The sequence below is a fragment of the Hesperophylax consimilis genome, chromosome 11 (assembly GCF_061612785.1).
Source record: "Hesperophylax consimilis isolate HC1 chromosome 11, BYU_Hcon_1.0, whole genome shotgun sequence".
NCBI lineage: Eukaryota > Metazoa > Arthropoda > Insecta > Trichoptera > Limnephilidae > Hesperophylax > Hesperophylax consimilis.
The window spans coordinates 22,847,048-22,860,771 of NC_142846.1; the positions used below are offsets into that span (position 1 = coordinate 22,847,048).

The 13,724-nt window shown below is 33.8% G+C and overlaps 1 protein-coding gene across 3 annotated transcripts in view; it reads left to right on the forward strand.

Moving 5' to 3' along the window:
• Kdm3 (Lysine demethylase 3) overlaps positions 1–13,724 on the forward strand; it is a 441,386-nt gene that overhangs the window by 138,204 nt on the left and 289,458 nt on the right. For all 3 annotated transcript variants that reach the window (XM_089637379.1, XM_089637377.1, XM_089637380.1), the window contains exon 2: positions 5,047–5,190. In XM_089637379.1, coding sequence (XP_089493505.1) covers positions 5,047–5,190 — 144 coding nt within the window. The remainder of the gene's footprint in view (positions 1–5,046; positions 5,191–13,724) is intronic.

Sequence of the window (13,724 nt, forward strand, 5' to 3'; positions counted from 1 at the left end):
GACTCGAAAAGTCGTTGGGATATACTTTACTTAACTTTGTAGACTATACAAGTTATAAGGATATATATTATTTGATTATTTTTACATTATAATAACCTTGAACATTAGATTCATATCCAATATATGCATAACTTTGTAGACTCGGAAGGGACGAAGATATTGGGATATCCATTGTACGACCTTTTAGAAGGGTTTTGTAAATACATACGTTACCATAAACCTTATAATCATAATTATAGACAGTTAGACAGTGGTTCCTTTATCGTTTGAGACTCAGGTTAATATTGTCTTAACTAACTAACTAACTAACTAACCATCACGCCGTTTCCCCGCAGGGGTAGGCAGAGAGGACGGACCACCAAACGACTGGGACTTGGCACATACTTCTTGCCTCATTCACATTCATACATCGTCTCATACATACTCTTCTATTATTCTGACTCTTGACATGGCCCGACTCGAGTATCTGATTCACTTGATCGTGCCATGTCTTCCTCGGGCGTCCCTGACTTCTGCTACCATTCGCATTTGCATCTTAATATATCCTCCTTACACTCCTATCTTCGCTCATTCGCTCTACATGCCCAAACCATCTAAGCGTCCCTTTCTTAATCTTACTCATTACGCTTACATCAGCCTTGCACTCTTTGCGGATCTCCACATTCCTCACACGATCAAACATGGTTTTACCACACATACGCCTCAGGGATCTCATTTATATATTATTTATTTATTAATATTGTCTTCAATGATAAAATATTACATTTTGAGGTATTACTCATTAAGTTACTCCACTAAAAAATATAACAATTTGAGGTTTCACTCATTAAGTTATCCCACTATAAAATATTACAATTTGAGGTTTAAATCATTAAGTTATCCCACTATAAAATATTACAATTTGAGGTTTCACTCATTAAGTTATCCCACTATAAAATATTACAATTTGAGGTTTCACTCATTAAGTTATCCCACTATAAAATATTACAATTTGAGGTTTCACTCATTAAGTTATCCCACTATAAAATATTACAATTTGAGGTTTCACTCATTAAGTTATCCCACTGTAAAATATTACAATTTGAGGTTTAACTCATTAAGTTATCCCACTATAAAATATTACAATTTGAGGTTTCACTCATTAAGTTACTCCACTATAAAATATTACAATTTGAGGTTTCACTCATTAAGTTATCCCACTATAAAATACTACAATTTGAGGTTTCACTCATTAAGTTATCCCACTATAAAATATTACAATTTGAGGTTTCACTCATTAAGTTATCCCACTATAAAATATTACAATTTGAGGTTTCACTTATTAAGTTATCCCACTATAAAATATTACAATTTGAGGTGTTACTCATTAAGTTATTACACTATAAAAAAAGTTTTTTTTTTAAATAATACAGATTATATATGTACCTGTTTTATGTTTGATTTTACTGAGGATTGAACCTTCCTCCCCAGGGACTGGAGTCAACATCACTAACACCTAAGCCAAATTCCAATTGTATAGTGCTGACATTTATTTCATATATTAACCGCTGCAAATTTTTAAATATGATGTCATCCGTTTCCGAAAAATGCGTTTGTGGGCATGAATGTCACCAAAAGTTGAGAATGCAGTGTCATCTGCCGAGTTTCAGCTCGATCCGATGTCATGTTAATTTTCACTTCCAGGATTCTACTTAATTCATTCACTCAATCAAGAAAACAAAATCTAAATTCAAATAGATGTATTTAAAAATAAGTAATTGTCTTACCATTGTCTGACTTTTCTGAACTCAAAAAAAGATATGTAGGTACCTATTGTTTGAATACCAACTGATAACGTCAGTGATAACCTTGAGTAATACATTTATACGTGGGTATATATCTATATATTGTAGACGCGAAAAGTTATTGAGATATAAGTACATTATTTGACTTTGTAAAGTTAGACTTCAAAAGTTATTTTTATTATCTAAGTTCATAAAAATAACTCGGAAATTCACAAATAAATATAACTCTGTACGAAAATGATCGCAATGTAAATTATTTGGTCTGAACATAACTTTATATTATTGAAAAGTTGTTCGAATATAATAGGTATATTATTTGACTACCTTTATAAAAAGTAACCTTAAACATAACATAAATTGAAATAACTTTGTACTCTTTGTAGACAGGTTTTTGTAAAATGTCATATGTGGCGCCTATGTCAAGGCATGTTATTTTTTTGAATTTATAAACCTGCAAATTTGTGTCAATTCTTATTTTTCTTTAATATCTTCTTGCGTCCAGGTTTGATTCTCCATCTTATGATTCTTCCAGTGATTCTCTACCCATATCTACACCATACGTTAATGGATTACATGGTAAAAAAATTACCTTGAACTTTACATTCAAAGGCGCAAGGCTTTGTAGACACGAAAAGTTACCAAAATACCTAAAACAAATTCATAAACCTACTTCATAGTTACATTTCTTAGAAACAGACAACAAAAATCAGATTACTTTCAAAGTGGCAGCAATCCTGTAAGTTTTCTTTTCGGATATAAGTAATAAAAATCATATGCCTCTAATATCTAGGTCACCCCAATTATATCATGTACTCCTCTCCATACTTCTATCTTCCGACCGTAATAATAACAATTATAATTATTACTTGACCCTCCAATTCACGGAGCAGACTCGAGTGACCCGGGTTGGTTTTAATCGAGTCCTGAACTCGGCTGGAACCGGCTGGCTCGAGCACGTGTGTCGAGGCCAACGACCCGCCCCCGAGTGACGAGCCTCTGTGTTTACAACTGGGCCTCTTTGCCTCCCTCCCTTTCCTCTTCACCTTCTCTCTTTTACTCTCGCTCCTCCCTCCACCTCTCCCTCCTTCGATATCTCACCCCTCTCTTTTTTATTATCTGCATCTCTTTTCTCGTTTACTCTCTGGTTTCTCTCCTGTCCCGCCCTAAAATGGATGGATAACCTTCCAACGTTTACGTTACGTAAAAAAAGTGGAAAAAAGTTATAGATTATACACACATTTTAGTGTCTTACGCCAATATTAAATTTGAAAACTGCATAATTGTGATCATTTCTGTATTGTGTCCTCATTCGTTTGATATAACTATGAATATATCTATCCTGTAAACAAATTAATGTTCCGCTAAGCCGACGTTGTTTTTTTTCAATTATCTACGGGAACAATCGAAAGTTTAAAACTGTTATCCTGAGATTGTAATTATGGTCCTTTTTATGATGTGACCTAAGGACCACAGATTTAATTTGGGCAAAAATTATCATCTATGTAATATGTACTTAGTTATTTAATTTGAACATCTGAGTACTGAAATCTTGCAATTATTCACATAATATATTATGTACGAAGAAATTAGATTTTTTTTTTAATTCAAAAAACAGTTTTTAATATAAAAAACATACTCTGCACATCTCACTAGGGCATTCCTGTATCAAGATGTGCAGCTTTACAATTACATCATTTTAAAAAATACATATATGTAAACTTAATATAATAATAACATTAAATGTAAACCCAAAAAAGAAAAGTTAATGACACGGTTGTTTCGAGACAGGTAGGCAAAAATAAACAGAATTTTAGTAACAAATGTACGAAAAATAAAACAAAAATGTCAACAAAAATGTCAACAAAAGAAGCATTAGTAAGTAAGTTGGCAACAATAATATTCTTCTGTTAACTAAAGTACAAGCTACCTGTGCTGGCTTATCAGACACAAGCATTGGGTAATCATACTAACAATTACAACATGGATAGTATGAATAATAAATTATAAGAAAAAATAAAATAAGTAAATAAAAATAAGTAAATAATTACCGATAGGTAAGTAAATAATAATAATAAATAGTAAGTAAGTACATAAATTATAATATTTATTTACTTTATTAATTAATTATAATTTTAATAAAGTAAATAATGATACGATAATAAAGTAGATAGTAATAAGTACATAATAATAATAATACAATATTTTAGAAGTAAATAAGTACATGCGCAGTAAGTAAATAAGGATACTCTCGTAATGGATTGCAGATAATATAATAATGTGAGCGTCTTTTGACATGATTATAAAAAAATATATTTATGCTGAACTTCGGAATGCCTCCGGTAGATGTCAAATCTCTATGGTTTTTCTTTTTCTTATTAGACGTAAGAATTTGACAGGTCTGTCTGAAAGAATGCCTATTTGTGTGCAAGCAATGGACAGATGAACAAAATAAATCCGTGAAGAATTTTCGTTACTCTTTACAAAAAAATCAGTCCTACCGTTTTTACCAGATTATTAATTTAATAAATTCAAATTCAAACGATCTCTGCGATGGCAATTAAATAGTTCCTAATCTACTAAGAGTCATTAAAGCCAATCTGAAACATTGAAAATATAAATCTAAATTACACCATTTTTTGATATTATCGCCAATTGAGCTATATTCCATAATATAACGTACCATATAATTCTTATAACGTACAACCTTGGTTAGGTACTGAAATATTTCAAATCACTTATTTTCGCGCGCAATTTGCTGCATACCTGCAATCGCCGAAAAATAAACATTAAAGATGGCGCCCGCTGTGTCGTCATGACAACGACTGATAAGGGCGTAACATTTCGGGCATCTCTCTCGCTCTCGGGTAACTCGATATCCGGTTATTCCCTCTCTAGTCTCCATCTCACAAGCTCAGACTTGCACAATGTTCGGGAGCCGGAGTGAAAATTCCCTCCAAATATTTGCGCCAGTAGCTAACGCCACCAGCGGAAAATATCGGAACTAAAATGACGGTAAAACAGTAATTTTACAGTAAAATGGTTTGCGCCTAGGCTAAGATATTCTACGAACAGCTGTTATATTGCTTGTTCACTCTTTCTTATAGACTTGAAAAGGACAAGTATAGAAATGCTGCTTTTAAATGTCGCGTATAGATGGCAGTAACTGTATTAATTTTGAAAAATACTTTATTTGTTTTTGTTTTGTTCTTGTATGAAAAACATTATTATTATTTATGTTAAAAGATGATTTATTTTCTTTTAGGTTCTTGTGGAGTATGACGGCGAAGGTTGGAGACGAAGGCAGTGGCTCTCAGTGTACGGTGGCACGTTCGGGGCTTTCCTAGTGGAGCAAGAACTCGCATGGGCCCCGCGAGGCCCCAAGGGTGCCCAGACATTTCCAGCACTGGTGAGTTTAATTTAATTTTAATTATCTGAATACCATGGCAATTTTATATTGTTTTAAACTTGAAGAACACATTGCTCTGTGGAGCGGATGGACCAATATTGAAAATGAATCGGAACTTTTAATTGTGATCAACGGTTTAAGAGGGTTCAAAGCCATCGATAAGTCGATTAGAAGTCGCAGGGGGGCTTTGCCTTCATCTAGCAGCAGTGACGGTCACTGATGGTGATTTTGTCGTCAACAGATACGCAGGAAGATTAGTAAAATTAGGTTATATCCCGAAAATAAATTCGTAAGGCAGGTCATTTCTAAAAAACCACTTTTGATGAAGGGAGCAAGAAGTATGTGCGAATATCAATTTAGGGAATGTTGTGAGACTGGAGGCCGTGGAACTAGATTTTAAGACTGATAGTTTCTAACCATACCCATCATCTCATCTTCCCGTCCTCCTTTCTTCAGTCCAATGATAAGACATCAACTGCAAGATTCTGTTAAATAATCAGGTTGTTAATAATTTACTACAAATAATTTCAGATTACACCACCTTTCCTGTCACTCTTATTATCATCTCTTCCTTACATGCAACTATAACTCGCCAAATATTAGGCAAAGGCTTATATTCTATTATCTTTGTTATTATATCTGGGCGAGAGATTGCAAAACCGAGGGAATACAAGAAGACGCTGCAAACATTATGTAAAGGTATTGCGCTTTTTTGCAGCGTTTTCTTGTATTCCTTCGGTTTTGTCGTCTCACGCCCTGCATGCCGCTTGAAGTTCTGAAAACCCTTCTCGTTGGAAGGAGAGATGCTCCTCCGATTATCTCTCACTTCAGAAGATAGGTGGAAACTTGAGTGGCAATCGTGAGAAATGCCCATCTCGTCCACAACCCCACTGAGAGACAGCCTGGATTCTCACTGCCTCTTAAACTCTGGTCTGCCATCAATAGGATAAGCTCCTCCCACAGCAGCTGTTCCCACACAATGCACAGGTGGGGCCCTAAAGCGTCAGCGATGTGTGAATGCAGTGCCGTGCAGACCACGGAACATATGGTCAACGAATGCCCGCTGCATTCACTCCCCAGCGGGATTGGTGAGGTTTACAGGGCGATGTCTGAGTACCTAGACTGGCTCACTGACCTAGATGTTCCCCTCTGACCCCCCACCATACGAAAGAAGAAGGTCAAATTTTTGTCGAGAGGGCAAATAGTCGGTACATCAGTTATCATTATGTAGGTATTGCAGTTTAACCTTTCGTTTTAGGTATAAAAAATCCTCTTCTCACCACTTTACCTTGAATGCTTAATGTTGAGAACAATACTAAATACACAAACTCGAGGTCAATCCCCAATCCAAGTGCGGTTGCATGTTGACTGTTGACTAACAATAAAAAAATTATACAACCCATATCATAAATATACCACTCTCTAGATCGATATCTTCGGGCTTTTTGTATCCAACAGAATTATACAGTACTTAACCACAGATATACAAGCAGTACCTACCGTGCGGAGCAGAGCAGTAGACAAGGTAGAGGAAACTCAAGGCCATTTAAAAAAAGATGCGACCATAGACAACATAATTGCTCTCAGCCTACTCTATTCATTCACTAGCCCAAAAAAACTATTATAAAAATAAAAATGTCCTTGAAGCAGAAAAATGTCGAAATGTTTTCCAAGGGCAAGGTTCATCTGACTAAGAAAATAAACTTTTACAGTGCATTTCCTTAAGATGAAACTTGTTAATCTGAGAAGAAGAAACCCAAAATGACAAGAAATTTGCAAAAACACTGAAGAAAATTTCCAGAACATGATTGTCCGACAGTACGACGAAAAATTCCGACATTTTTCAGCCTCATGAACTCATGGTTACATATGTTTAAAAATCTTTAATTTCACCAAAACAATAAGATAATACAGGATAACACTAATCAATAACATGAATAAGTTTATCGATATAATACAGCGCCCTTGAGGTGTTTTTGCACAAAAACGGCGCTATACAAGTCATACAAGTATTATAATAAATAACATTTATACGTTGTGGAGGAAGACATATGTCAAGTATGAAGCATTGTTCAAAAAACCGAACGAATAACCTAAAACTGTTAATTCACTTTAAACTTGAACTTACGTAGGTAGGTTGAATATAATATGTTTGTAACTCGCCAACACTATACTGGCTTATATTGTATTTTTATCACGAACAACTTTAACACGCAATATTTTCGACAGAAATGATAGTATTTCGGCAGCAAATGACAACCCGCGTGTATAAATAAACCACTCTCATTTTGTTTGAATGATTTTAAACTGTCAAACGCCAAAATTCCGTCATCTCTTTCTGTTACACGAGTCATTATGGTAGAGAGCGAGAGATCAAACCAATCCTTCTGTTCTCACCAATGAGATCTGAGCTTTTAGCCATATTATTCGTTTTCTATAAGAATTTTGAGGTGGGCGTGGCGGTTTCAAATGAGTTTCAAGGCCAAAGCTTAGTTAAATGCCCCTGACCCATATTACGCATCAAACATCATCCCACGCAGGGTCACAAGAACAGAGCCACTGGACTGGGTTGACTGAAGCCGGAGTACAAAAAACATCACAGTTACTGATAATGCGAATCATATTTTTTTTGATTCCACTACAATTTTTTTTTCAGTCTTCATAAAACAGCTTTGCACCAATATATTCCAAGATTACAGATGTATAACACACAAAGATACAGTACAACAAATAAAAAATAGTAGAAGTAAGTATGTAACATGTGTATTTTTAAAAATACTAGAGATTGGTCTTTATCAAACATACTAGAAATAATAACATTATCTTATTAGGTTTTACGATGACACAACTAGAAAAGGTTGATAGTAAAATAGAAGCATGGAAGCTCCTTGGACAGCTTTGCATTTATTTTGTGACATGCGTCAAAAATGGTCTGTATCAAAAATTGTCAACGGTCAAGCCAGCTTCGCGTTGATTGGCGCGTTCTAAAAAGGCAAAAGTTCTCGATTTCGAAGCATACAAAGTGTGTGAGTCACTTTGTTTGGAATTTATAAGTTTACTTCTTTCGACATAGATGGATTAATTCAAACTTAAACATAATTAAAAAAAAATATTTAATTTTTTTTTTACATTCTCAAAAAAGCACAAAAATAATTTTTTTATTGAAATTATGAGGTATTTTCATGTTGGGTCAATTAGATCCCACGATTCCATATTATATGTTTGTCAAAAAGAAGATTCCGGTTTAAATTTTTTTCGAAGATGAATAATAAAGGGATATCTAGATATATTCCCTCATAAACCTCTTTTGCATTGTACTCAGTACAAACTCTAGACTAGGTCAAGTCCCAATCCAAGTGCGGGCTGCGGTTGCCTGTTGAATAACAATAACAGGGAATACAAGGATATCCCATTACCCATTAAAACAAACAGGTAGAACAGAGAACAGACGCATCTTGGTGTGGAAGATGGCTGTAGCTGAAATGAAGCAAGACAGCTGCTGCCACTGCAATCTGTAATTTGGGGGCATTCATTACATTCAAGAGCGATTTTATTTCACGTTAATATTATGCTACGTAAATAAACTACTTCGTTCCTCTCTCGTGATTCATGGCTCGGTTCGCGATTCCGTTCGCAAATGTATACGTACCATTACGTTAACCTACCCAGGGATGGCACAACTACTTTTTCGATGAATATAATAAGTCCTGTTTCAACTCTATCACTTTGAATTTCGTCTACCTGTAAATTTATTTGGGTTTTACGTGTCCGGTCAATTAAATGGTTTTTGTTTTTTATAGTACCTTTTTAGGTGGCCAAAGCGCGTGAGCGGGCTGTCAATTCGGAATAATCAACTAAACTCACACGTGTACTGTTTATATTGGTTCCCCCCTCACTCCCTCTCCCTCTTCCTTACAAACGATGTGTGTAAAAGAAAGGGTTCCATGATAACCCCTCGAAATGACAATTCAACACACCTTTAAAAGGTGATATAAAGTCAATAAAAGTACATATGTAACTATTTAACCTAGTTTTTGTTTCATCACTTTTCATAACTTTATAACACTTTTTATAGGTGTGTTGAATTGTCATTTTGATGAGTTATCCGGTAACCATTGCTTGCACACATGCAAGAGAGGCTGTGCGATCTATCGCACAGCTCTACATCACATCTCTATATCGCCGCAATTTCGCCGGTGAATTCTAAAACATAATACAATGTTAAGATTTATTTATTTTTTGGAATAACTTAGTGAGTAAAACCTCAAATTGTAATATCACACATAAAGATAGAAGTCATAGTATGCCAATAAAAATGTGCGGTGAGAAAAATGAAGACAATATTGGTAGTTCTTATTCGAAGTATGATACAGTTAAATATGACCGAAGGAGATAGGGTCCCATTAGCTTAGTGGTAGAGCAGTGCCCCGGCAAGGCAAGGGTCCTAGGTTCGAATCCTAGATGTGACCGTATCCTTTTCTGATTTTTCTGTTTCAGATGTTTCAAATATTGTCTTCAATAATTAAATATTACAATGTTAAAAATTCACCGGTTATGAATTCTAAAACATAATGCAATGTTCAGTCATTCAGTGGTAGTAGTAGGTCAGTGATGGCGAACAATTTTTGGTGGGTATGAATAATGCCCATTTTTATTATTTCGCGTGCCATATATTCACCATCCCTGACCTACTACCACTGAATCGCTGAACATTACATTATGTTTCAGAATTCATAACCGGTTTATAATCACACTTTTTATCGACTCATTCGGTTGTTTTTATAATACTTTAGCGAGACCTTACTAGTAGGTACTTATCAACATACACCACAGCGAGTCTGCGACTTGTAACAAGGTCATATGGGAAGTAACACGTAACCAAACCATCAGTCGTAATGTAATGTTATTTTGTACTGCGGTTTGAGGTATGTTAATTATTTTGTTATTATTTATTGATGACAGAAAATCTCACGCGATGAATAAATCAATACCAGGGTGAAGGCCATATTTGATGACTTTTTTAGCACGTACATAACATAATACATATTACCATAATATTAAAATATATTGTTGAATGTACTAAAAATTATGTGACCAATTGACGAGTTAAAGCAAAACCTCCTAGATCACAAGGCCGGGACACTCATTCATAGCAGCTTACTAACTTGTATAAGATTTTACAAAAAAAAATAGTTTTAATTATTTAAAATTATTCTTATTTATTAAAAAATCTTAAAATGTTTTAGTATATTAAAATATATATATACCTATATATATATGGACAATATAGGAATTTTTATTGACTTAAAGAAAGCATTTGACAGCATTTCCCATGAAAGACTTATATTAAAATTAAAAGAAAATGGCATTGACCACTTAGCTCTTAAATGGATAGAAAGCTACTTAACAGAGAGACCTCAAATTGTAAAATTAAACCAAACCTTTAGTACACCACTAACAAGTACATTTGGCATTCCTCAAGGCACGGTCCTCGGACCATTACTATTTCTAATGTATGTAAATGACATTTTCCAACAGAAAATCAAAGGTGAATTAATCTCTTATGCTGATGATACTGTTTTATTAATAAAAGGTCAAACATGGGAACTAGTTAACAAACTTGCAAATGAATGTATTAATATCTTAAAATCATGGTTTGATAATAACCTACTCACACTTAATGCCAAAAAAACAACATATGTATTATTTTCACTACAAAAAATACCTAAACACAAAGTAAATATCATAATCCATGATGAAAATTGTGACAATGTCAACTGTAAACTACTTAATCCTATTTGTACTGTAATCAACTCTTCTTCTGAAATTAAATATCTTGGTGTGATCATCGATGAAAATTTGAAATGGAAAAGCCATATTACGGAGTTAGTAAAGAGAATAAGGAAATGTATATATATATTTGTTGTGAAAATACTAAAAAATGTATATTATGCTCTTGTCCACTCCCTGCTTATTTACGGAATCATAGGTTGGGGAGGATCTTATAAAAACAACCTAAACTCAGTAAAAGTCTCGCAAAAAATTATTATAAAGGTAATACTTAAAAAAAACTCTACTTTCCCAACAAAATTGCTTTTTAAAATGTTTCCAGTACCAAATATTGATGATATATTTAAGCAAACTTCAATTATAAAAATGTGTAAAGAAAAAAATAACACAGAATATCAAGAATTTTACAAACTGATGAGAAATGGAAATCAATTTATTACGCCAATCTTTAAAACAACTCAAATGCAAAACCATTATATTTACCAAGCCATAAAAAACTACAATAATCTCCCTTCCGAATTGCGCTGTATTACGAACCAACAAGAACAAATCAATAAAATCAAACTTTTTTTCAAAAAAAACTTATATTAAAAAAATATATTATATTTATATTTTACACATAACATTGAATCACTGAAGTAAGAATCGTGGCTCCCTTATCAGGCACAAGAGCTCCTCTTTTCTGATAAGGTATACATGACCAATTATGTACCTAAATATTATATTTGCAAAAAAATGTATGTATTAATGTAACTATGATCTATATTAAAATAATAAAAAAAAAAATATATATTTTTTTTTAAATTATATTTATTCAAGAAAAAAATTTCACAATGTGTGATATACATATATATTTACTAGTAATAAGATAAAAGATATTATGATATGATTAATATTTATTATTTTTCAATGTTCTCCCATAATAAGCAATTGCTTGTGGGTATGGGATGAGGTATTATTTATTGAGTTTCTTATTTTTATTTTATTTTTTAAATTTTTGTTGTTGTTTTTTTTTTTATTTAGTTTAGGTTTTCAGTATATTTTTTAAAATTCTGTTTTGAATTCTTTGAAACTATCATTTAGTGATCTTATATTTTCTGGCAATTTATTGAAGAAATTTGTTCCTAAGTATTTGTAGTTTTGCTGACCCAAAGTTTTTTTACAAAGTTTTTTTAAATTTTAAAAATTTAAATACATCTAGCTATATAAATTTTTGGAGGTTTCCCATACAAGTTAGGAGGCTTATTTGACTCAGTGTCCTGGCCTTGTGATATAGGATGTTTTGGTTAAAGGGTCGCATTGTATTTAGGTGGTTCGGCCTAGTAACCGTGACCTGAAACTAAAATTATCAGAATGTTTCATTGCTATATTTTATCTATTCTTAAGGATTTTCACCATTTTTCTTTTCTTTTCGCTCTATCGATCCTATATCTTTACTATATTGCTTTGTGTATTGGTGGGTTTTATTAACTCAAACCGTTGCCAAAAATAGGTTTCATCTGTTAGGATTTTGAAGTTCATTTGATGAATTATTTTTATCAACCTCCCCCTTGATGGGCTGGTTAGACTTTTGACCATGGTTATGTTTCCCTTTAAACTTATAGAATATTGACGCTTTTGTTTTTTGTCCCATATTATTATTAACTATTAATGGGGTTTTGCTCTAAATTATCATTTTAAAGTGATTTATTTTAGGGGTTTTATGCCGTGTTGCGCTACCTCCTTTAGCCAATGTAATGTTGTCCGAAATATTGGTTAAATACGGAGGTAGCGCAACACGGCATCATACCCCAAAAATATCACTGTAATACTTTTGGCCGTGAAAATCTAAATTATATCTAAGTTATTGTTTGTTTTCTGCTGAAATTTCATGGTGTATAGATACTAATCCATCATCCACAAAAATATAAATGTTACTAATTCTTGTTGTGCAAGGACACTTGGTCTAAAGTAGTTTTTAAATAAATGTAGCTTCGTTTGATTAAAATAAAATTAGAGTCCTCATAGTGCGCCTTGAATGAGTAAGCATTTGTTCCTATAACAGGTCGGGAAAGGGTTGGGTTACCTCAACTATTCTTCCGTTTCGCATGAGAACCATGTCATGATCTGCCCTTTCTACTTCAAACTTTTCCTTAAGTCCCGTAGGTAACTTTTCCATAAGGCTTTGGTTATATATATATCCGGGGTAGGAAGGTCCTCCCTGCCGTCTTTTCTTTATTACACACCCCTTCAAGTGTGTACATCCTAGTTCGTCTACGTGACGTACGACCTTGAACGTACTCATTTCACGTGACGGTTCAGTATAAAAAGGCTTCACCGAACGTTGTGTTGGGTTTTTGTTTCTCGGTTTAGAAACCTAGTTATTTATGTATGTGTGGTATCCCTTGGTTCTTTTGAGATAGAGTGAGTTGAATCCATTACCGCTGTGTTTTAAAACCATTTTATAAACCTTATCTTCTAAGTCGCCTGCTCCCCCCCCACTAGCTACTCGATTCTACCTATCGTAGGGTAATGTGAATATAATAAAGTGTTAGATTTTATATATGTGATATACATACGATAAGTTTATGGTGTTAGTTGTCGGCGCCATCCATGTATATATTTTGGGAGGGGAAGGAGAGGAAAGGAAATGAATTTTTTTCAAGCTAAGACTGGCTCCTCCGCTTACCAAACAAAGCTGATGGATGATAATTCGAACAAGGCAATCGATATCTGCGTGTCTGGATATCACAACCGGCCGGGTC